The sequence below is a fragment of the Taudactylus pleione genome, unplaced genomic scaffold (genome assembly GCF_031769625.1).
Source record: "Taudactylus pleione unplaced genomic scaffold, aTauple2 ptg000201l, whole genome shotgun sequence".
Taxonomy (NCBI): Eukaryota; Metazoa; Chordata; class Amphibia; order Anura; family Myobatrachidae; genus Taudactylus; species Taudactylus pleione.
The window spans coordinates 3,079,685-3,105,004 of NW_028284603.1; the positions used below are offsets into that span (position 1 = coordinate 3,079,685).

General features: G+C 43.1%; 1 protein-coding gene across 1 annotated transcript in view; it reads right to left on the minus strand.

The window, feature by feature from the left end:
- KIF16B (kinesin family member 16B) overlaps positions 1 to 25,320 on the minus strand; it is a 366,374-nt gene that overhangs the window by 292,559 nt on the left and 48,495 nt on the right. The window contains exons 5-10 of the mRNA XM_088477200.1: positions 24,438 to 24,535; positions 13,502 to 13,611; positions 12,374 to 12,516; positions 4,436 to 4,604; positions 4,031 to 4,162; positions 1,752 to 1,927 (exon numbers count right to left, since the gene is read on the minus strand). Of these exons, the coding sequence (XP_088333326.1) occupies positions 1,752 to 1,927; positions 4,031 to 4,162; positions 4,436 to 4,604; positions 12,374 to 12,516; positions 13,502 to 13,611; positions 24,438 to 24,535 (828 nt within the window). The remainder of the gene's footprint in view (positions 1 to 1,751; positions 1,928 to 4,030; positions 4,163 to 4,435; positions 4,605 to 12,373; positions 12,517 to 13,501; positions 13,612 to 24,437; positions 24,536 to 25,320) is intronic.

Here is a 25,320-nt window from a genome sequence, read left to right on the forward strand (position 1 = left end):
CACGCAGATACACCCGCAGTCGCACACAGAATATAGGCATGCCACGTATCATGTTAATCAGCAGAAGCTGCCTACGCGTCCTAGCTTGGCTAATAAGATACATTTGAAGGTAAAAAGTCGCACAAAAAGACGCTCAGCGCTACAGAGTTGCACAGCACTCACGCGTTATGTTTAACAAGACTTGTAGCGCATGGAGGTAATATGTATGTGGATACATCTGTATATACATATAAAAAATAACTCAAATTTATATTAAGACTTTTAACCATAATTCCATGGGCTCTTTTCAAAACAGTGTATATATTAGCGTGATGATAGATAGATAGATAGATAGATAGATAGATAGATAGATAGATGTGAGCTATGTTAGAATGTTAGCTCTCACGAGCAGGGCCGTTCTTTCCTATTACTTACGGAACTTAACCCTGGGCTTTGCCATCGTACTACTTATTTGAGCGTTATGACCATGTTTAGATACCATGCACTTGTCCTGCACTGTCTTGTCACTGTTCTCTTATTCTGCTCAATTGTATATGTACTTTGTTAGACGCTGTGGAACCCTTGTGGCGCCATATAAAGAATAATAAAAATAGATAGATATCTTTGTGTCATATTAAGAGACCCTACATCTCCTTGGTTTGCAAAATAGAAACTTCCCCTGGGCGCTGGCCTGACGTTTTTCTTACATAGGAAAGGAGACAGACGGATTACACCCCTAGCTGAGACAGCGTGCCTCTCATCTTGGGACATCACTTAAGATCGAAGCAGCAGCCGGCGCTATTGTTTAAGCCAGTGGTTCACAGTTCCAGTCCTCAAGTACCACCAACAGGTCATGCTTTATGGATTTCTTTAATAATGCACAGGTGAGATAATCTATGTTGCTGGGTCAGTAATTAACCCACCTGCTTCCACAGACAGAGATCCTCAAAACACGACCTGTTGGGAAAAGGTGAGGGTTGAGAACTGCTGGTCTAATGAAATCCACTACCCGATTACACAGAGAGATTAAACGATAACGACATCGATATCATTCGATCGCTCGTTTACCGGGCACAAATCGGGCAGCAAAATGTTGGCAATGACCAGTGATGCGCGTTCACGGCTTGTCGTTGCCGGCATCGCTCGTCGCCCGAACATGCTGGTCAACCTGACAATATCGTCAGGTTGACCATGTTCAGGGATGAGGGAGGGTGCCTACAGTGAAAGATAACGATGCAGTCGTACCAAACAGCCCCTCTTGGCGCCCCAGGTCCTGCGTCTTTTTCACCTGAAAATGCATCTTTGTTGCAATGAGATACAAGTGTTGCATAGCAAATTGATCAGTGCAATCTCCTGGTGCGTCTTCGTCGCATCACATTGTGACTGATGCATTTTCATTCTGAAAAGACGCTTGGCGCTAGCAAAGTTACATGGGACCTGGCGGCTCACTCATGCAGGCGTCTCAGGCGGCATGGAGTATTATGAGGACACATCTGTACAGTGTGCATTTGATGAGCTGAGCTCCTGGTGAGACATTTCATACACATTAATTAGGTCCTCAGCTGAAAAGGGACAACACAGCGACAGGCACAAAAAGAATACAGTAAGTAGGTTTATTAGAGTCTTGTCACTTACTCATATCTGGGAGGTGGAAGATATTTACGCTTACCCAAATAAATGTAATGAAAGAGATAATGATCATATTAAGACCTTGAAATAGATGCCATTAGTCAAAGAATGTTAATTATACGTTGGGAATTAAAAGCACTAACCTGATTCCCCTGTGCTAGCAAGGCTTTCAGACGAGCTATCTCAGCTCGGAGCTCGCGAATTAGCTTGACATTAGAATCCTCATTAATGGTGGGCTTGTTGATAATGTTTTTGGCTCTATTTGCATAGCGAAGTGTACTTAAGGTTTCTCCATAATTGATATCAGCAGGTGAAATAGCTGCGAAGAAAAGAATTCAAAAGACAAATTATTCAGCACCTTCAGCTCCGATGAACAAGAAGGTGGTTTTATCAGTTGAAAGTCAAATAAGTTTGTGAGATGTCTTCAGACGTGCGCTGGGATCGGTTTTTCAAATCTCGCATGTTCTGCTTTAAGGCTTGGCAAACAGCTGGTTAAAAAAAAGCCGTAGCCAGTCGGCTTTCATAGCGCGACTGTGGGTTTGCTTTGTATGTAAAACATTGCACTATTTATAGGTTGGAAAGAATTCTTTCAGCCAACCTGATTGTAGTTTTGATTAGGAGGGTAAGCAGTAAAACACATATTGCAATCAGCACCACTGATTACATATTTTTGTGCTATATATAAAAAAAAAAAATGTAGGTGTAATAATGAAAGGGAGAATGCCGCTGATCATACATGTGCACTCAAAGATTTTATATCTGTAACCCCAGGCCTTGTGATATAACAAGGCAGCAGGGAGCATGAACACCTGTGGAGCATTGTAGGTGATGCAATACATTAAGAGGTGGGGGGGGGTTACTCTTTCAACATGCTGAAAGCTTATTTTTAAATGTTTGGAATCTAATGGGGGTCTCTCTGATCTTTTTGATTTGCCATTACATGTAAAATTGGATTTGACTCCTATAAATTGGATACAATATATTTATATTAAAAGATCTATTTTAGAGGATAACGTCACCTAACAGTTCATTGCTAACTAACAAACATCAGCGCAAGTAACATAGTTACGGGGTGAATTCAGTACTAAACTTTCTTTTGGTTGCTGCAGGGCCAGATTACCAGTGGGCAGATGGGACCACAGCCCCAAGCCCCCACATAATAACAGACCCATCATCATGATAATGACTAGACGCCCATCTGGCCACATGGTCGGCATAAATCATAAGTATTAAAATTGTAATTAGAAATGGTGCCATTTGTTTACTTTTATGTATTTAGGAAGACCTTGGGGCTGATGGTGTAGTACACAGGTTCTCAAACTCGGACCTCAGGACCCCAAACAGTGCATGTTTTCAAGGTCTCCTCACAGAAACACAAGTGAAATAATTAGCTCCAACTGTAGATCTTTTAAAATGTGTCAGTAAGTAATGACTACACCTGTGCACCTGCTGGGTGACCTGGAAAATGTGATCTGTGTGGGTTCCTGAGGACCAAGTTTGAGAACCACTGGTGTAGTGGGTGTACACGCCCACATGGCACTGGCCACACCCACACAGCACTGGTCCCCTTCCCACAGTGGGCCCTTGATCATTTTTAGCCCCAAGCCCAGGTGGCCCTTAATGTGGCTCTGGGTTGTTGTCAAAGTAAGACCTGTAGTGCAGCAATGATGGGAATGACTGTCCTTGCATGGAACTTGGGGTCTGATTCAGACCCGCTCGCAAGCGGGTTGATGTTGGCTCATGCCCGAGAGCCAAATAACGACGGCCAAGCCGTCGCTATGGGTCTCGCACCAAAGTGGGCGTGCTGTCAATGGTGATTGACAGCACGCCCCCTTTGATGGGCGTGCCGGGGGCGTGGCTGCCCAGACGGAGGCGTTCCCATGGGAACGCCTACCGCCTGGGGCCGGCCCCACTGACATCACTAGTGAGGTCAGTGGGAGTGCTTTTGGATGTGATAGAGCCAAAAGCACTCCAGGGCTTGCGGCAGACGAGACCCTACTACAAGGGTCTCGTCGCAAGCCCAATGGTCGCGATGGTCTTGACCATTGTGACTATCAGTTTAGCAGCTCGCTATAGCTGGTCATTCACAGCTTTGCGAGCAGCCAGGTGGCCGCTCTTAAATTCAGTGGGCCGGTCCTGATTCAGAGCGAGCGCTCTGTCAGAGCGTCCGGCTCTGAATCAGGGCCTTGGTCAGAACTGCTGGCTGGGTGAAGGACAATGTTATGTACAATAAAAAATGTATGCTGTGTGCAAAAATTCTAGTTTAGAAAAGTAACCCACTTCAAATCTGATCTTATAAAGTAAGCAATAGAGGATAAATAGTTTCCGCAAAAAATTCACAAATATGACATCAATAAACCTTCATAATTAAACTTGCAAACTGTTTAATAAAAAAAAAAATAGAGTGGGCCAAAATGCTTACTGGCAATCATTATGGTTTTGGCGTTTCCTCCCAGGCTATCTTTTAACAGCCAAGTCAGAACAGAATCTCGGTAAGGCACGAATACTTGCTTTTTCTTCACAAGATGGTTGGTTGCATCCTGAGATAAATCAGCTGAGGACAATAAACAGAAGTAAAAGCAAATGAAAAATAAATACCTTTCTATTTCCTCCTTGGAAACCGAGAAATCCCCCCAGGATATTTTCTACAATTTTACAGTCATAAAAAAGCGAATATCTGATTTTTGTTTTTTTTAACTCTGAAATCGTTTAGGGGAAGATTTAAAAAAAAAAAAAGAAAATGCTGCCAGCGAATGAGGCAATAGCTTAACAGCAATCATGTGAGACAATCCCCCCAAAAATAAGGAAAATAAATATAGTGACGTACCTAAGGCAGAAATGACATTTCCCAGAGTTACGAGGGACTTATTAATGTTCCCTCCTTCCTTCAGTCGCACGCCAGTAGCACCAGTAGCATCTGCTCGCTCGCTTCCAGCCAGATCCACTAAATGAATCTTGCTGACCGTCTCACAGGGCATTTCAGCATCAAATTTGGCCTGACAGTAAAAGAACAAATTAAATAAATGAAAAGCATCATGTTACACACTGGTGCCTAGATAAGTGCATCAATACAGATGATAATAAAAATAAAGCCATACGTGTAGCTTGACGGAAGATGCTAACCAATGATTTGTAGAGAAAGTGCGCTATCGCAGTTGTTTAGAAATACATTGCAATTAGTTGGAGCCTGTGGTTAGGAAAGGCTTAGATGAAGCTAGAATGAAAAATTTTCTATTGGCTGCTACAGATTGCAGCACATTTGCAATAAACGTAACTTATACCCCTTTCAGACAGAAACCCAAATTTTCGGGTCAAACATTTCTACCCGGTGATTTTCTGATCAACATGGGTCCTTTTTTCTGTCTGAGAGGGTCAACATTGGTCGAAATTCTCGGGACCGACCCAGAAATTTACCAGGGTTGGACACCCAGGAATTTCGACCCGGGTTGACCTTTCAGACAGAATAAATACCCGTGTTAATCAGCAAATTACCGGTTTGAAATGTTTGACACGGTAATTTGCTCTTCTGTCTGAACGGGGGTTCAGGCTGGGACCGGCAAAAAGACCCGGCAGGCAAATGCCGGCATTTTAGGGAAATGCTGTCTGAAGAACTTAGGAAAATTAGCAACAAAGTATATTGAAAGGTGCTTCGTGACTGGTGACGTTCGTAAGGTAGTGAACTACAGATGTGCCCATATATACCTAACCTCAAATTGCACCAAATACCTGTAGCCCTGTTTGGTGCACCATGAATTTAGCGACTTATGCGGGCAATACATCTATAACCAGATTCTTTGCTCTGCCAACGCTGAGATCTGCAGATCGGTGGTCAAAAACGTCTGTCGGAAGACATCTATGATCGGTGATCCATCAGGGAATCGGGGAAACAGGTTAACAATTCCTGGATTTTTCCAATACCCCGACCCCGGCATTGGCAGAGAAGGGAAGTGCCCTGATACAGCCCAGCTGTATGTGCCCCATTAGCTATGCCATGCAACATTTTATTAAAATAAGCATCTTAATCTGCTACTTTCTACCCATACTTTTGCAACAAAAATATGAATTCTAAGTACATTATCAGCTACTTAATACACTGTTAGCTAATTAACCACATTTGAGGGCGGGGTAGCTGGGATAGGTTGGCTACGATGCCCCTCAACCCATTGAAGAAGCCCAAAATCTTGGCGACAGAAAGAGAAAAGAACAATATTTGCACCAGCCTTGAGCATTGTGTAATCATGTCTCCTCCTATTCTACCATGGGATGCATCCTGGGCTTGATTCAGCAAGGATTGCAATTGAGATCGCAGCTGCGTAATCGCACACAATGAAGCTGCAAAAATATGCTAAGGTCTGCCATTGCTCAGCCAGCATAGAGACCCCACTACTGCTTTCTCACATCCATAATACCTCGCAGTGCTGCGTATACATCGGCAACATCGACCCCTCACGCACAATTACAGCAGCTCTGACTTGTCTCAGAATTTGCAAGTCTTGTCACACGCAGTGAGTACTCAGGCTACATAGGCAATTGCCGTGGCTAATTTATGCATGAATCAGAGCCACACGCAAAAAGCGTGCGCTCGCTCTGAATCAGGGCGGCCGTTTTAAAAAAATTAAAAAAAAACGGCCTCCTGGCCGCTCGCGTAGCTGTGGGTGACCACCCACAGCTTTTGCGAGCGGCCAGGTGGTCGCGACAATCGGGCTTGCGATGAGACCCTTGTGGTAGGATCTCGTTCCCGCAAACGCCCCACTGAGTTTTCGCTTCTAACAGAGCCGGAAACTCACCACTGAAATCACTCGTGATGTCAGTGGGCTCGCCCCCAAATGGCAGGCGTTCCTTCGGTAACGCCTCCGTTTGGCCAGCCACCCCCCCGCCCGCCTCCAAAACGGGGCGAGCTGCCGATCAACATGCGCGTGCGCACTTCCTAACAATCAACCCGTTTGCGAGCAGGTCTGAATCAGGCCCACAGTGTGGTGCATACGCATGTGCAGTAAGCAATAATAGACCAATCTTCGTTCGCTGTTGCAATCCATACTGATTAGGCCCCCGGTCCCTGCTTGGCTGGGTACACATTAGATGATCAGCAAACGATATGATCGTCATCCAGATTTCCCTTGAACTCCCCATACACACTGTGCAATCTTCCAAACAACTGTACGATATAGCTTGCATCGTTTGGCGGTTAGATTGTTAACTATATAATGTTAACATATTGCCTTGTCGTCCGGTTGTGCATACACACTGCACGATTTGCGAGAAATCATGATACTTTTGAATGCTGGCGGTGCTTTCACTCTAGTGGTAGCATGAGACGGAGTCTACAACCCACACAAGTGGCTCAGGTAGTGCAACTCATCCAGGATGGCACATCAATGGGAGCTGTGGCAAGAAGGTTGCTGTGTCTGTCAGCGTAGTGTCCAGAGCATGGAGGTGCTACCAAGAGACAGGCCAGTACATCAGGAGACATGGAGGAGGCCGTAGGAGGGCAACAACCCAGCAGCAGGACCGCTACCTCAGCCTTTGTGCAAGGAGGAACAGGAGGAGCACTGCCAGAGCCCTGCAAAATGACTTCCAGCAGGCCACAAATGTGCATGTGGCTGCTCAAACAGTCAGAAACAGACTCCATGAGGGCCCGACATCCACAGATGAGGGTTGTGCTTACAGCCCAACACCGTGCAGGACGTTTGGCATTTGCCAGAGAACACCAAGATTGGCAAATTCGCCACTGGCGCCCTGTGCTCTTCACAGATGAAAGCAGGTTCACACTGTGCACATGTGACAGACGTGACAGAGTCTGGATACGTCAAGGAGAACGTTCTGCTGCCTGCAACATCCTCCAGCATGACCGGTTTGGCAGTGGGTCAGTAATGGTGTGGGGTGGCATTTCTTTGGGGGGCCGCACAGCCCTCCATGTGCTCGCTAGAGGTAGCCTGACTGCCATTAGGTACCGAGATGAGATCCTCAGACCCCTTGTGAGACCATATGCTGGTGCGGTTGGCCCTGGGTTCCTCCTAATGCAAGACAATGCTAGACCTCATGTGGCTCGAGTGTGTGAGCAGTTCCTGCAATACGAAGGCATTGATGCTATGGACTGGCCCGCCCGTTCCCCAGACCTGAATCCAATTGAGCACATCTGGGACGTCATGTCTCGCTCCATCCACCAACGCCACGTTGCACCACAGACTGTCCAGGAGTTGGCAGATGCTTTAGTCCAGGTCTGGGAGGAGATCCCTCAGGAGTCCATCCGCCACCTTATCAGGAGCATGCCCAGGCGTTGTAGGGAGGTCATACAGGCACGTGGAGGCCACACACACTACTGAGCCTCAGTTTGACTTGTTTTAAGGACATTACATCAAATTTGGAGCAGCCTGTAGTGTGTTTTTCCACTTTAATTTTGAGTGTGGCTCCAAAACCAGACCTCCATGGGTTAATAAATTTGATTTCCAATCATAATTTTTGTGTGATTTTGGTGTCAGCACATTCAACTATGTAAAGAACAAAGTATTTAATAAGAATATTTCATTCATTCAGATCTAGGATGTGTTATTTTAGTCTTCCCTTTATTTTTTTGAGCAGTATATTATATATATATATATATATATATATATATATACACACATACATACATACACACACACACTATGACTTGATGAAGTCATAGATTGACGAAACGCGTTGGGGGGCTGATCATAGATCCATGAACTCTTCAATTTCTTTTTTATCTAAAAGATAAGCATTTTCCAGTTTATTCCTCCTTTTTATCCTATTTATATCATTTATTGTTATGTTTTTATGTACTTTTCATGATTGTAGGTGTCATATTTATGAATTAAACATTATTTTTAATATTTACCTAAGATATATTCTTATCATTTTAAACACGTATTTATTCACTTGCATTTACAAGGTATTTATTGAGGTTAAATTATTCACTTGGCACTTTATGTGTTTATTTCTGCACTTTATGTTTTAAAACACTACATATGAATCATTGAGCGTTTTTCACAGATGTACTGAATTATTTAAATAGAGTGTACTAAGCACCTTTGTCGCTCACATTTCAACCTTTGTGTACACTATCTTTATTTTAATTTATGGTGGCTAGCCACCACCAGACTTTTGTTGTTAAGAGCTGACACCTTTAATAGAGGAGTGCAATACACTGAGAGTCATTATAAACCCAGAAGGGTTATAAGGTGGTAATTTTTTCTGCTGTTGGCGCTGGGTACATCTACAATATCATAAATATATATATATATATTATATACATACACACATACAACGCTTCACTTTTTCCACATTTTGTTATGTTACAGCCTTATTCCAAAGTGGAATAAATTAATTTTTGTCCTCAAAATTCTACACACAATACCCCATAATGACAACGTGTAAAGTTTTTTTTTTTAGATTTTTGCTATTTTAATTTAAAAAACAAACTAAGAAGTCACATGTACATAAGTATTCACAGCCTTTGCTATGGAGCTCAAAATTGAGCTCAGGTGTATCCTGTTTTCACTAATCATCCTTGAGATGTTCCTTCAGCTTAATTGGAGTCTACCTGTGGTAAATTCAGTTGTTTGGACATGATCTTGAGTGACCCATCCAATTGAAAAGATCTGAAAATGACTGTGCACTGACGCTTCCCATCCAACCTGATGGAGCTTGAGAGGTGCTCCAAAGAGGAATGGGCGAAACTGCCCAAAGATAGGTGTGCCAAGCTTGTGGCATCATATTCAAAAAGACTTGAGGCGGTAATTGCTGCCAAAGGTACATCAACAAAATATTGAGCAAAGGCTGTGAATACTTATGTACATGTGATTTCTTAGTTTGTTTTTTCATTTAATTTTCAAAAATCTCAACAAAAACTTTTTACACGTTATCATTATGGGGTATTGTGTGTAGAATTTTGAGGACAAAAATGAATTTATTCCATTTTGGAATAAGTCTGTATCATAACAAAATGTGGAAAAAGTGAAGCGCTGTGAATACTTTAAGGAAGCACTGTATATCACAGAAAGCTAGCACTCCACAATACTGAAAACAACCTGCCCAGATGCCCTCTGAAGTATGGGAATACTTAATAAATGGTGCAATTTGGAATTTATGCGATAGTCTTTTTTGAACTGAGGTCTTATAAGATTGCCTTGTAGGCGACATTTGTCGTTTTCCCTCCTGATGTCAATCCGAAAAGTTTTTGCTTTGATGTGACACGCCGAGTAAAGTTGTCCATGAGAAAAACAGTCTCCACTTAGGTCATTCCGAAGCAGACTCCTACCGGGAATTAGACTTGTTTGAAATTAAAGAATTGTCTGTCACATAAATAAAATAGGAAAGGGAAAAACTGAAATTTTGTATCAGCAAACAGAAGCTCTGTAAGCTACATCAATTTTTCTGGAGGAACCGGATAATACAGATCAATCTCTACATTGCATAAAATAAAGTCCATCGTTATAATATATCTTTAACGGTTTAGGCAGCATAAGCCGAGAAAGTGCTCGGACGTCTGTTTTTTCACTGACTTGCTTCACTAAATCATCACTGCTCGGTTCACTTTTGTCATACATTAATGTTTCATACACCTAAACCTTCCTCAACAAGTGCTCTATAGAAAAGTGAAAACTGCATCAAAATCCATCCAGTGGTTCTCGAGAATACCCCAAACAAACAGACAGATACCTACCTGAGACTTTATTTTATATGTATAGATATATATATTATATATATTATTCTGTGCACATGCAGAATACTCTAAGGCAGTGTTTCCAAAACTCATTCTTCAGGGAGCACTAGCAGTGCATGTTTTCCAGGTCTCCTCTCAGAATCACAAGTGAAATAATTAACTCCACCTGTGGATCTTTTAAAACGTGTCAGCCGGTAATGACTACACCTGTGCACCAACTAGGAAAAATGGAAGCTCCCTAACACTAGAAAACGGACCAGATTTTCCTTCCCACCAGACAGATTGGACAGATAATTGTAGAGTGTATGCCCAGCATTAGTGCTCCCTGAGTTTGGGAAACACTGCTCTAAGGGTTCATAGAGAAATTAATCATATGTACCTGTATAAATATTCTAAAATATAAAATTTGTCTTGAAATGTCATTAGCAAACTGGAAACACATACAATCATAAATCAGTCCAAGATTTAGTCATAAACCGGCTGAGATTGTGGGGGATCATATGATTGGTCCTGTTATTTGGGTTGAGGAAGCTCACTGTAAAAAATTGTATCTTTAGATGGAAATATGATACTGAACCTTGGTGTCAGCATTTAACATCATTGGTCAAAAGGTCTCTGGGTTGGTAGAACAGGAGAGTCCCCTAAATGCAGCACTTTAACCAGATACTTTCAGTGAGCCTACAGCCAAAAGAATGTCCAAGAGGTTTGGGGCAGCTTAGATGTTGTAGGAAAACACTAATATGAATATATTTCTAATGGGCTGTCTCTGTCAAGGCTTCAACTGATAGATTTAAAACGGCTGGCAGGAATCAGTTCTAAGCAAGCCTGATTTAGCATTGAATCCTGTTGCAGTTTTAATACTACCGGCCTGATCCAGAGGTGGACACAGACTTGGCCACAGCTGCATCTATTGTCAGCCACCAGCCTGTGACTTTATGCCAATGCCGCTACATAGCCCTTCCATTGTGCACATCCATGCTTCCGAATGTGCAAGGACTAAGACACTCACTGTCAGCGCCCATAGGTGCTGAAATGACGATTCGCCACTCCAACGGCAGGTGCAGATTCTCCGTCCCAGTATGGCTTCCTATGTGAGCTGTCCATCGTCTGTGTATGCAACCGCTTTCACCATCACGCCGCAACACTCTCATAACAAGGGACCATCTCTGTGCGTCTGTTTAACCACTTCTTAGTCAACGCCCAGCACATGCAATAGCGCCTTTGTGTGAAAGTGCTGTGTAACTCTGTTTAACGCATGTGCCATAGGAGTTTTTAGGGGTTTTTGGCACTTGCAATCACTCAACTACATGAACACCGGCACTGCATGCGTCCCTGAATCAGGCCCCCACAGTCACAGCCACCGATGGTTGATGCCTTTGACAAACCGCCCACCAGTAAATATACCCCATAAAACAGGGGATAATTTTTAATAAACATCCATCAGAAAATGCAGACTGACCACAATAGAATTCACATAAAGTTTAGAGACACTTCACTGTTTATAGCAAGGACTACAGAAATGTCCACATATATCTAGCCTCCTTGCGCGTTAAACAGCCCTTCTAATCGCGCCATGTTGTGGCGTGGCGTGACTTTGAACCGCTGAGCGTCTTTCGTGCAACTTTTTACCTTCAAATGTGTCTTATTCACTCGTCTGTGGGTGTATCTGCATGCGAAACGCTACATGACAGTGTTACAGACGCTGACACTGCGGGATTATCTGCATGCGAAACGCTACGTTACAGTGTTACAGCCGCTGACACTGTAACGTAGCATTTCCCATGCAGATACACCCGCAGTCACACACAGAACATAGGCATGCTGCATATCATTTTAATCAGCAGAAGCTGCTTGTGCTATCTATTCGCATCACTGTGTGAATAAGACGCATTTGAAGGTAAAACGTTGCATGAAAGACGCTCGGCGCTACCGTGTCACACAGAGCTCCCGCATTGTGTGTGGCGTGACTTGTAGCGCATGGAGGATAGATGTATGTGGACACAGCTGTATTTAATGCAATTATGTCCAGTCCAACTGTAGGATGGAAATACTGATTAGAAAGACAGTCATGCGCCCCATTACCTGAGTGAAGTTGATGGTAAAAATGGCATGTGACCGACTGCTGACATCATTCATTCCCGTAGCAGCGGTTGTTCTGTTAATGTTCCCAGCATCCATTAGCTCTTCCACGTCACTGTAATTCTGTACTAAGTGCTTTGACAAGTCTGCAGAAATGACAGGAAATAGACCATAGAATAGCCAATGTTAGCACAATTCTTTAACATTTATGTTTTATTCAGAAGCCAGCAGTAGTGTGATGGGCATGATGTCATATCTGCTCTACAGCCATATACTGAGAGCACAAATACATATTAGTGGTAACTAAGCAACAAAATAAAGACTAAGTTAAGAAAGTTGTCTTGGTCTAGAATTTAGCGTTCTAAACTCCTAGCAATGGCAGTTCTTTCCTTATGGATAGAGTTATAGAAAATGGTAAGGAGACCATGTCAACAGATTTGGTCAACAATGGAACGCCCCAATATCCTTCCTATCTCAGACAGAATTATTGTTCTAATTGGAAGTCACTGGATATATATTTTAGTGGTGGTAATGATGCCTTGACTGGCAGCTCTGCATAATGTGTATGCAATATATAAATAATTGCTAATAAATAAAACTGAAATATGGTAACTGTATTAGTAGATGATGTAAATCAATCTGGTTTAAAGCATGACAATTTTGTAACTTATTAAAGAGGTCCGATACATAGTCTACTTAGAGCAATCCATGCTATCACTAAGACCCAGTGATCAGAGTTCTCTTTACACTGGGCCAAATACATTTTACTAATTAATGTTTCCATAGGCCATAGTCTTTCATCCATCAAATTGTGCCGAGGCATCGTCCCAAGTCCCTGCATATCATAGTTGTGTTCGGCTCCTGTACTTGAGCCTCACATGTGGCCAATTGCTCTGCACCCAGTATCAGACAGTATAATGATCTGAACTGACTGCCCGACCCTTTCGCAAGTACCATATATGTGCCCAACTTCCATTTAAGATAATAACTAATACACTGAATTGGATTAATGTGTGTACAGTTAAATAAATAAATCATAAAAAAAACCTAAGCTGATGCCATAGTTTAGAAGGGATAAAAGCAGCCTTAAGCCATAATAAAGAATTGCCAAATGCATGTACACTTCTCTACCTTCCACGTAAGGACCTTCTTTGGGATGTTCTCGGACTCGCAAATTAAAAGTTTTCGATGACTTTCTTCTAAGCAGATCTCTGACTCTTTCATTGTAAATTTCTAGGTAACTGAAACAAATAAAATACAAAAATCAAACATGAACAGCAACCGCAAGGGTACAGGAAGCATCAGTCTATGGAGTGAGATTTGTGATGGTAAACATATCAGTATCGCCCATTTTCTGTACACCGAAAAAGGCAATCTATGGTGTATAGGTCTTCCTGCTCATTCATGCAGCAGTTGTAGGCTGTGCTCACTCACAATTAAGAGATTGAGGAACTGGAAAATTAAAGGCTTTGCTCCCATTTGGATGATGTCCATAGAAGTAAACCTTTAATTGTTTCTTTTCCAGATCACTCAAGAAAATTTGATTCTGAAAACTTCCAGACACACCACGGTAAGCAGAGCAGGAGTATGCGAATACAAACTAAGGGTTTGGGATCACTTACAAGCAAAATTCACCTGCAAATTCTGAACCTTATGTTATGGGTTTCACAAGAATAAGATTTGTGTAGCATACTCAATGGTGACACATATCAAATGCATGTGACTTTGATGTGAGCTTCTATATAATCACCTGTAAGCTCTCTTAGCGTGTTTGCCGACGCACAAAAAATGCACCGAAAAAAAGCTACCATAGAGCAAGTAAGAATCCACATGTAAAAACACATACTAAAAAAATTTTTTATATTAGGAAGATATAGTCATGTAAGGCAGTATTTGAGTACCAGTACCCTTCCTTCAGCACATCAGCAATCAGTGGAACCCCCTTCCAAAACTTTTTTGCCATGCAGGTACCTATCCAGTGTGAGAGAGTTTTAATATGACTGCAAATTGCTGAAAGGGAGAAGGAACATAATAGGAATATTTAAAATTAGAAATCCCTAGAAATTTGGTCCAAGCAATAATAGGAAAACGCGCAGCGGAGAAAAGAGAAAATTTCCAGCAGTGGATTTCTCCTGAACTGTAGATGTATCAAACATTAGGAATTAGCCCCTAACATTCAAAGCCAAGCGTCATCAACAAAGCCATAAACAGTATTACTACCCAACTCAATTATTTCTGGGTGCCCGATTTCCCATCTATAGTGACAGCAACCTATTCAAATGTTTATGCTAATGGGCGCGAGTGCTGCAGAAACCCATTATGTCTGCTCGCACCCTCTTGAGGCAGCGAGCAGAAATCCGCAAAAAGTCCTGCTTTGGGCAGCACGTCCATTACGTTTCACAGCTTTATTAGCTTTAAGCATCTACAGTAAACCCGGTGCATTATAGGTGCGACAAGTTATGGGCGCCCGCAGCAGTCGTGCCCATCTGCAAAACAACTGAATGTTGCCCATCTGGCATGAGACTGACAGGCGAGTCTCTGGATTCACAGCCTGTGAAATACCAGATATGCACATTACAACCCAGAGACAAACGCCCTTATGTGTTATGTGCAATTTCATGGGATAATGGGGCTACTGTTACACGCTGTACAGCTCTGTGAGATACTGGAGCTGAAGTCTCATTGTTCCACAGAACACAAGTCCCAGCTAGCACCACTACATGGGTAGCTGTAGAAGGCTTGGGGGGTAGGCAAAGGGCCTTGGTTCTATGCAGAGGTGTTGAGGTCTGACCTGCCAGACAATATCATTGGTATGGAAATTTTGAAGGGCCAGTCCATAGACACTCCCTCAGGTACCTATGTGTTTGGTTGTGCCATAAGGACATGCACCCCCTTGCCAGTGAAAAGTGTAGTGTGGGGTAAGGCAAAATGGGACCCTGTTTATATCCCTGTCCCTGACACCCCTGTGCACATGAAGCAATACCGCATACCAGGTGGCCACAAAGAAAATTACAGAGACATTGGCGGCCTATGTGGAGGCAAGAATATACAGACCGGCCATCAGCCCATTTAATGCCCCTGTGTTCCCAGTGAAGAAACCTGATGGATCATGGAGAATGTATGTGGATTATCGGGCTTTGAATGAAGCCACACAGCCGTCAACTGCAACAGTTCCTGACATGGTCTCAATTGTACAGAGGATTCAAGATACTTCTTGTGAATGGCATTCAGGAATTGATCTGGCTAATGCATTCTTTTCTATTGCTATTGATCCACGCAGTCAAAACCAGTTTGCCTTTTCCTGGGAGGGGAGACAGTATGCTCCTACATTGTTGCCTCAAGGGTAGAAACACAGTCTCTATCCATATGCCACAGTCTTATGTCCAGGGACCTGGAGAGACTGACCGGACAGATACACCACTACATTGATGACATCACGTTGTCCGGGGCAACCACAGAGGAGGTAACTGAAGATCTACACAAATTGACCACCTACATGGAAGATCAAAGGTGGGCAATTGGTATGCAAGCCGGCTTCCCGACTGTCACATCCCGGCAAGGGTATAAAGACAGGCTTCGATATGCCGACGCCTGTCATTAGACATACGCTGGGAGCCCGACACCTGGCATCCCGACTGAAGGGACGCCGAGCGCAGATAGCCGCGGGGGTTGGGTTAGGTTTAGAGTTCCCCGGGGGGGACTTAGGGTTAGGCACCCCCCTGGGAGGTTAGGTTTAGGCTAGGAGATGGGGGGTTAGCGTTAGGCACCCCCGGGGGGGACTTAGGGTTAGGCGGCGGGGAAGGGGGGATTAGGGTTAGGCACTGGGTGGAAAGGTTAGGGTTAGGCACCCCTAAGGGAGGGTTAGGGGGTAGAAATAGGTTAGTATATACTTACCTGGGGATGATCGGGATTTCCTCCTCAGACGGGATGCTGCTGTCGGGATTCCAACCGCCGGGCATGGGTCCGGCGGTAAATCATACCGATTCCGGGCAATTAACCAGAACAAAGAAAAAGATCCTGCCCAAACTGTAAAGTTTCTAGGCATGATGTGGACTGGTCCACAGAGGAAGATTCCAGAGCCTGTGTTGGATGCTACTACTCATCTAAAGACTCCCACCACAATGAAAGAAGCTCAACAAGTGCTGGGGACACTGGGATATTGTAGAGCTTTTGTGCCACATCTGGGACTCATTCTCAGACTGATCTACAGTGTAACCAGAAAGAAGTCCGAGTTTGTATGGAGCAGTGAACAAGAAGACGCATTTCAAGTTGCAAAACAAGCTAAGGGGGCGTGGCCTAACTGCGGACAAGTGAAGACATGCACTCCATCAGTTCCCGCTATTAAGGAGCATTTCCACCTTGAATACTGCCCATCCGTGCTTCAGAACACGCAGACGGAGCTCCTGCTACCCCCTCCTTACCTGGCACTGCTCCGGTGAAGTGAGCTGCAGCTGAGATTGAGACCTGGCACTGAGGCCTATTGCCGCGACTAAAGCCGCGGCCTCGCCTGGCGCATTCCGGAAGTTGCAGTCGCCACCGCTCTGTCTGCGGCTGCTCTGCTGTTCCTCCGATGCCTCTCTCTGGTCACAGGTGAGCTGCCTGTGCCCCTGCCCACCCTACTGTATAGAGCCAGCAGGCCCCAACACTCGGTGTGGAGGGGTTGGAGGAAGCTCGGCCTCCATTTTGGAGAGGAGTCGGCGTTATAATACAGTTCTCCTGATCACTTCAATTATACACTCTGGCAACTAATAATGTAAGACTTCATACCTGAGGTCCTCCATACTACTTTTCTGTGACTGTCTGCTTCTAAGTTTACATATGTTCCAGTGCTGCTACAGTCCCATCTCGGCTACCCTCATGGCTCATATTTAACACTATATATATTGGAGTACTACTGAATGGCTGAAATTGTGCTACGGAGTTCACATACTAATGTGATCCTTTATTTTGCTCTCTCTCCTCCCATGTCCTTCATGTGCACTATGTAACCTAATCATTCACAACCTCTCTACATCAAAAAAGTGTGTATTTTTCATCACTAGGAGGAGACGGTGTAACCTCTATTTTGTCCTCTCATTTGTGTACTCTCTATCATTATTACATTATGCCTCCGAAAGAGGTAAAGTCCATATCCCTCTGCCAGTATCCTTTTCTAATCAAAATGGGTCTCGTTTATTTGGTCCTTTTAAAGGAGCTCTGTCTCAGTCCCCTTCATCTGGCAGACAGGCCTCTGATAATACCCGTAGAGTATTTAATCTTATTGATTATATTCATATTTCCCATTCTGGAATGCTCTTGCTCTCCCTCTCGATGATGAAAAAGCATTTGATCGTTTAAATTGGTCGTATATGCAAGCTGTTATTTCCAAGTTTGGGTTTGTAGATCGTATTTTAACATCTATTTTAGCTTCATATAGCTCTTTGTCTGCACGTGTTTTCAGCAATGGTTTTCTGTCAGACACATTCCTTATTTCTAATGGTACACGTCAGGGGTGTCCCCACTCCCCTTTGATATTTGTTTTGGCCATTGAACCCTTGGCTGCTAAATTGAGAGCAGATGCTAAATTTCCTGGCATTAAAATTGGAAGATTGTCTCATAAGCTCTGTCTTTTTGCAGATGACGTTCTCCTCTTTACTACAGACCCTGAAAAGGCGTTACCCCATCTTCATTCGGTGTTGGAGGCATATAGCGCTTCCTCTTACTATAGATAATATACGACCAAGATCGATGCTCTACCTATTAACCTTGCCCCCTTAGTTGTTTCTTCCCTTCACTCCATTTTTTTATTATAATTGGCGTACCTCCTTTATCCAATATCTAGGTATACATATTCCCCCCTCCTCTAAATTGTTTTTTGATATTAATATGCCCATTTTAATTGATAGTTTGTCCAACTTTACTAAATCTTGGCTTTCTTATGAGATGTCTTGGTTGGATCGATTAGCTGCTTTTAAAATGTCTTTACTATCAAAACGAATGTATCTTTTTCACATGATCCCTTTCATTTTCGCAAAAGGATAGAAAGAAAAGAACTCTGGCCCTAATTCAGAGCCGGACGCTCTAACAGAGCGCTCGCTCTGAATCAGGGCCGTCCTTCCTGATTTTAGAGCGGCCTCCGGGCCGCTCGCATAGCTGTGGGTGACCACCCACAGCTATAGCGAGCGGCCAAAAAGATGGTCGCGATGGTCAAGACTATCGGGCTTGCGACGAGACCCTTGTGGTAGGGTCTCGTCTGCTGCAAGCCCTGGAGTGCTTTTGGCTCTATCAGAGCCGAAAGCACTCCCACTGACATCACTTGTGATGTCAGTGGGGCCGGCCCCAGACGGTAGGCGTTCCCATGGGAACGCCTCCGTCTGGCCAGCCAGGCCCCGGCACGCCCACCAAAGGGGGTGTGCTGTCACTCACCATCGACAGCACGCCCCCTTTGTAGTGAGACCCGGAGCGACGGCTTGGCCGTCGCTATCCGGGTCTCGCGCATGCGCACGACGGAGCCGGGTCTGTCGTGCGCATGCGCACTGGCCCAACATCGACCCGCTTGCGAGCGGGTCTGAAATAGGCCCTCTGGTGAGCACTCTAAAAAAATTTAATTGGATAATATTAAGAATTAACTTTTAATATGCAAATGTTAAAATATTACTCTGTCATAATGAGCAAGAAAATAAAGTTTAAAAAGTTGTTGTGCATACTATTCCTTGTAGATACATACACTCTCTATAAGTCAGTGATCATACAACTGACACTAGGTAGAGATGGTATACATAATGCTATCAAGCAAATATTTAAATCTCTGATGTTGTTCACAATGAAAATTTTGCACAGACAAATAAAGGTTATTTTAAATAATAGAGAAACTGTAAAAGTGCATATAGGAGATATAAATTCCCCTTGCCTATATATTAATGGCAAAATATCACAGAGTTGTATAGTAAATGAATATCATAAAAAATTGCTAGTATCCCTAGACTTCAATTTGTCTCCATGACATTATCCTTATTGAGAAAAGAAAGTATAAGGATGGTCAGGGTAAAGAAGCTGCTATTACTGATTCTGCTATACTCCTCACCTGGGCCTAAGCTCATCTATGAGGAGCGAGTGATCATTAAAGAGCAGGTTGCCCCTAGAAACAACAGTCTTTGTTTTGATACTAAGATTTCATACTCCCCAGTAAGTATTTAGATAAGTGTTGATATCTTTTATCCAGCTACCTTTGGAAGAACCACCCACCAAAATTGGCACGCTCGAAAGATTCTTCCAAGAGAACGTGATGGTCTGGCCTTACCAAACTTTGTTTTATATAGGGGTGAGCGGGTTCGGTTTTACTCGGTTCTTATCGCCACTTTACCGCAAATTTGGCTCGATTTTATTCGCTATCCAAAACACATGTTCGGCGATAGCCAATAAAAAGATCTGGGTAAAACCGAGTAAAACCGAACCCGCTCACCCCTAGTTTTATATCAAGAGGCTTGCCTATTGGTTCCTCTTCAAGAATGGTTTCGTCATCCTTATGACCCTTGTTGGGTGTCCTTAGAACAAATTAGTTGCCCGGGATTTTATTTACGGGGTCTATTTTGGACTCCCAAATCTTTACAGCCAGCTGTCTCCTGTTTATTGCCATCAATTCGAGCTATGGCCCTCATTCAGAGCCGGACGCTATTTGCGGTCGTTCGTTTAAAAACAAGGGGTGGCTATTTAAATGATCCGTACGCACATTGCAGTGTGTTCACACCTCTAAGTCTGAACGAACGAGCAAAACATACGCTCGTTTATTTGTTAAAAACGCCCCCTGGCCGCACGCATCCTACGTCATGTCCGCTATTTATTAGATTAATCGAGTACATCGACCAGCGTATGAACTGCTCGCTATTCTTGTGGTTGGTGTTTGCTACCACAAATTTGCGTGCAGTTCTGGCTATAAAATAACCCAGTGACGTGGTCAATGACGCTGCTGTTTTAAATATACACACCCATAAAACGCCCGTTTTGACCTTTAAGCACGCCTGCGTTCGGATCTCCACTCCCCATTTTCAAGCACCTTCCCCTGTTACCACCCACATACGCCTCATTCTGTCACTCAAAATAGCAGGCACTCGCTATATAGCGTACAAAGGATTTTCGGCCGCACTGACTGGTTCGCGCATGCGTACTAAAAAGCGTACGCATGCGCAGATGTGCAAACATCGCTCGGAACGAGCGTACTGCCGCTAACGAGCGGCTCTGAATGAGGGCCTATGTTACAAGTTTGGGATAAGTTGTTTTCTTGGATTCCTGATTTTTCCCCTCCCATCTCCTGAATTATCTACCAAGGCATTTGCCAAATTGATCCCTAAGGTAAACTTGCTATTTGGTATGATAAGGGAATGCACAAGTTAGGGGAACTTTTGGAAGGCAACATGATTCTCTAATTTTCTCTATATCACAGTCACGTTTCTCTTTACCTACGCAGAAATTGCTACACTATATGCAGATTTGCCATTGGTTTCAAAATCAAGGGGAGTGATCCATCCGCCTCCTAATAAATTATTATCTCAATTACAGAAGGGTCAGTCGAGAGGCAGTGTTTCGTTTTGGTATAAAATCCTTCTATAACTGTACCCTTTTGATAAATCTGCAGCTCAGTTGAGGTGGGAGAAAGATTTGGGTGACTCCATCTCTGACTCTCAGTGGCAGTTAGTTTATTCCTCCTCTTTTCGTATGTCACGATGCCTGAATCATACATAGATGCAGATTAAGTTGTTAAATAGACTCTACCTCACTCCTGATAAATTACACACCTCCTGGCAATCATGTTCTAAATTCTGCTGGCGTAACTGCGGAGAGGTGGGTTATGTTTTTCATGTGTTTTGGTCCTGCCCTCTTATACAAACTTATTGGTTAGAAGTATGTTAATTCATAAAGTTTTAGGGTTGTCTTTATCACCTTCCCCATCTTTAGCCCTGCTACATATATATCCTACCTCAATACCTTTATATCACCGCTATGTATTAGGTCATATTTGTATCGTGGCTCGTGCTGCGCTAGCTCAATGTTGGAAGCAACCTCTTCCGCCTCCACTCATTAAAGTGTTTCACAAAATTAATTTCAATTTTCTGATGGAGACGGAATCTGTATCATATTCTACTTCTACACCCTCCCCTTTGGTAAAGTGGAGAGCTTGGCATGATTATGTGACGGATGGAGAGGGCGCTGTATTTCTTTCTAAACCATCTTCGTCAGATCCTTTACAATTCAGTTTAAATGAATCTCCCACTTCAAATTGACTGTTGCTTATAAATGTTTTATTTCTTTTTTTCCTAAATTGAGATTGATTTATTGTATTTTATATGTTATACATCGATATATATATATATATATATATATATATATATATATATATATATATATTGTGATAGGATCACTGGTAAAGTGGTCTGTGGCAGGTACATTTGTCCCAGATTCCTGTCTTATGTGTTCTAAACCCCCAGGAGAAAGTCTGCAGTGTAGCAGGCTTGAGTCTCGGCTTTTTGAAAAGCCGGTTTGGGACCTGGGGGTTGTGGGTGAGAGGAGAGGGAGGGCTCCACCCACGGCCACTCCAGGTTTTGGGCCTTGTAGCCTGGTAACAGGCTTGTTAGGGTTTCCACCTGAGAGTGGCCAATATAAGCCTAGTGTGTTTAAGGCTGAGTGTCTCACCTGGGAGAGCAGACAGGGAGTTTGCTCAGAGACACTTGAAAACCTAACTGTGAGTGTTGTGCTGTGCCTTTGTTGCTGGTGAGGGCATTAGGCCCTGCCAGGTTCTGGTAGTGAGGGAACCACCTGTGAAGTTAGTGCCCCGACAGGGCTAGGATTTATGTTTATGTTTTCTTTATGTTATTTCTGACACTGTACAATAAAGACTGGCGCCGACCAGCTTGTACTCGCATCCAGACTGGTGTGCTGCTTCCCTGCTGCTGTGTGTGTGTGTAAGGAACGAGTCCCCTACCCAGGAGAGGGTCCTCCTAATCTGACTGTGTCACAATATATATATATATATATATATATATATGTATATGTATATACATTATGTGAAATTATATATGTGTTTTGTACCCCCCCTGTTTTATTTCCCTTTCTTCCCCCTTATTTTCTTCCTGTATCCCTTATGAAAAAGAAACATTTTCAATAAAAAAACTATTGATGAAAATAAAAAAAACCCAACAAGCTAAGAAGGCGCATAACGTCCTGGGCCCCATACATCCAGATAAAATGGCTGATCTGGCTGTAACTGTGACAACTCATGGAATGTCTTGAGGTCTATGGCAGAAGAGCGTGAACAGTGGGGAGAAGAAAATTCCCATAGGGTTCTTGGCTATACAATATGCCCCTGTACAATGCAGATACACACCTTTGGAGAAGACTCGGTTAGCAGCTTAAACTGCCTTGCAGCATGTGGAGACTACAACCAAGAGGCAGCCAGACACCACCAGGACAGAGCTACCAGTGGCTGGTTGGTTGAGACAAGAGGGGCTAGCCATCAACAACATGGCAGTCCAGAAGTCAACTCTGATGAAATGGTATCAGCAGGATCAGAGTGGTATCAGCAGCCAAGAACCATCACAAGTAGCGACCCACATTGTGGGGTTGGTGAATTTCCAGACTACAGAAGTAGAACTACCATCTTTACAGATTGGAGGTTCCAGCCACCATGCAGAGCTGAGAGCTGTGGTCATGGTCCTAGAAGAGCAATCCATGGACCAGCAAGCCAGTCTGTAGATGTTGGTTGATCTACAAAGACATTATGGTGTACCTCAAGAAGAACAATATGAAAATGGTACTCGCATCACTGGATTCCAAGGTCATGCCTGGGCTTAGGAGAAGGGAGTGTATTGGGTGTACAATATGTCTTATTACCCTCAGGCAACATGCCTAAAAAAAATGCATGGATGACTTACTCAAAGACATCCACAAATACTTTAAGGGGATGGGATAAGACCCTTGGGAAGGTAATGTGCAGTTTGAATGAAAGAGCTGTGGGGGAAAACATGTTACCCTTTGAGAAAATGTTGACACCAGTTTCGCCAAGACCCCTACATGAGGTTATCATCTGGGTGAAAGAGAGTCTAAAAAAATCTAGTTCTCACGGTTTGATTGTGAAGGCAAGTTGTGTCTACACTTAGCAAGAAGTACCATGTGAATTGGAGGTAGACATTGGAATCGTACACGTGATACTAATCCTATCTATTTTCCCGCACACAGGTTGTATCCAAGAACTACATAGAACACCACCAAGATGCCATATTTCAATCTGCAGATCCAATATTCATGCCTTGTGTATGGAGCGCAAAGTGTGCACGTCACAGGTTTACAATAATGGGCGATGCTAAGAAAGTACAATGATGTATATTGAGATCTGAAAAGGACTGTGGGCTGATTCAGAGCCGGACGCTATTTGCGCTCGCTCATTCAGAAAAAGGGTCCGGCTACTTAAATTGAGCGCTTGCTCTTTGTGGTCTGTTGACGCCTCTATGTCTGAGCGAGCGAACAAAACATGCGCTCGCTATTTTGTAAAGACACCCCCTGGCCGATCGCATCCTACGTCATCTCCGCTATTTATTTGATTAATCGAGTACATCGAAAGGCATCTGAACTGCTCACAGTGCTTGTGGTAGGTTTATCCTACCGCAATCATGCGAACAGTACAGGCTAAGAAACAACCAAGTGACGTGGTCGATGACGCTGCTTTGTTAATTATGCACACCGTTAAAACGCCCGTTTTGACCGTTTGGCACGCCTGCATTCGGATCTCCACTCCCCGTTTTGAAGCACCTTTCCCTGTTCCCACCCACAAACGCCTCATCCTGTCACTCAAATTAGCGGGCACTCGCTATTTTGCGAGCGCTCGATTTCCGACCGCAATTACTGGTTGGCGCATGCGCAGATGTGTGAACATCGCTCGGAGCGAACGAGCGGCCGCTTACGAGCGGCTCTGAATCAGGCCCTGTATCCTCATTCTACAAAATAACAAAAGCTTAGCATTTTAAAATAGCATTCATCCTCTTTTCTAGTTTAATTGTAACTTTTTTTCCTTAAAAAGTGTTATTTGCACTGAATTTACCTGACTTCTGTACGGAAAGATGCATCGCCACTCCTTGTAATTTCAGCAATCTTGCTGAACAATCCTTCACAAATCCTGGGTATTAGACCAGAATCACCCTGTGGTACCAGAGGAATTTAGCAGATTAACATTGCATGGGTCAAATCACTCTGAAATAGGTTATTACATTTTAAAAACAAATACAGTTATCCATGAAATGACACTGCCTTTTTTCCCTTTTTAAACATATTTGATTCAGTTGGGTTAATTTAATATATCATTGCTGTCTCCAGAAAATGCATTGTATTACATAGACGTTTATATGCTCTTTACATTCAACTAATGCAGAAAACAGAAGAGTGAATCCCATGGGATAAATAAAGAGAATTTCTGGAGTGACTAACATTTTATTGCACCACTCTCTCCTGGGTAAATACGCCATGCATAGGTTACCATGAGTTAAGCTATTAAATTACTGTAACTACTAAGGAACCAAATCTTCCAACTAAATAACATTTTTATATCAAAAGAATTACTGACTATAATAAATAATAAACATAATGAACATCAAACATGATATCAGCAACGAATTTGATTTCTACAATGACATATCAGGTACTCAAATAATGTTACAGTACACAAAAAAACAAAAACACATTAAAATCCATGTTAAAACATGTAGATTATCCTACCATTGTGCTGTACATGCTTAGTCATTGTATTAATGAGCTTTAATGTGTAGAAAGCAGTCAGTCTGGTCACGCACATTAGAGGAAGTTAGCACATCATTTGGTTAATTATATACAAACAACATTTATTAAATAGGGTTTAAACTATTTATATTTTTAAATATTCCTCTAACCATTAGTGTCTACAATAGTGAAAATGATCATTTTAAATTTCA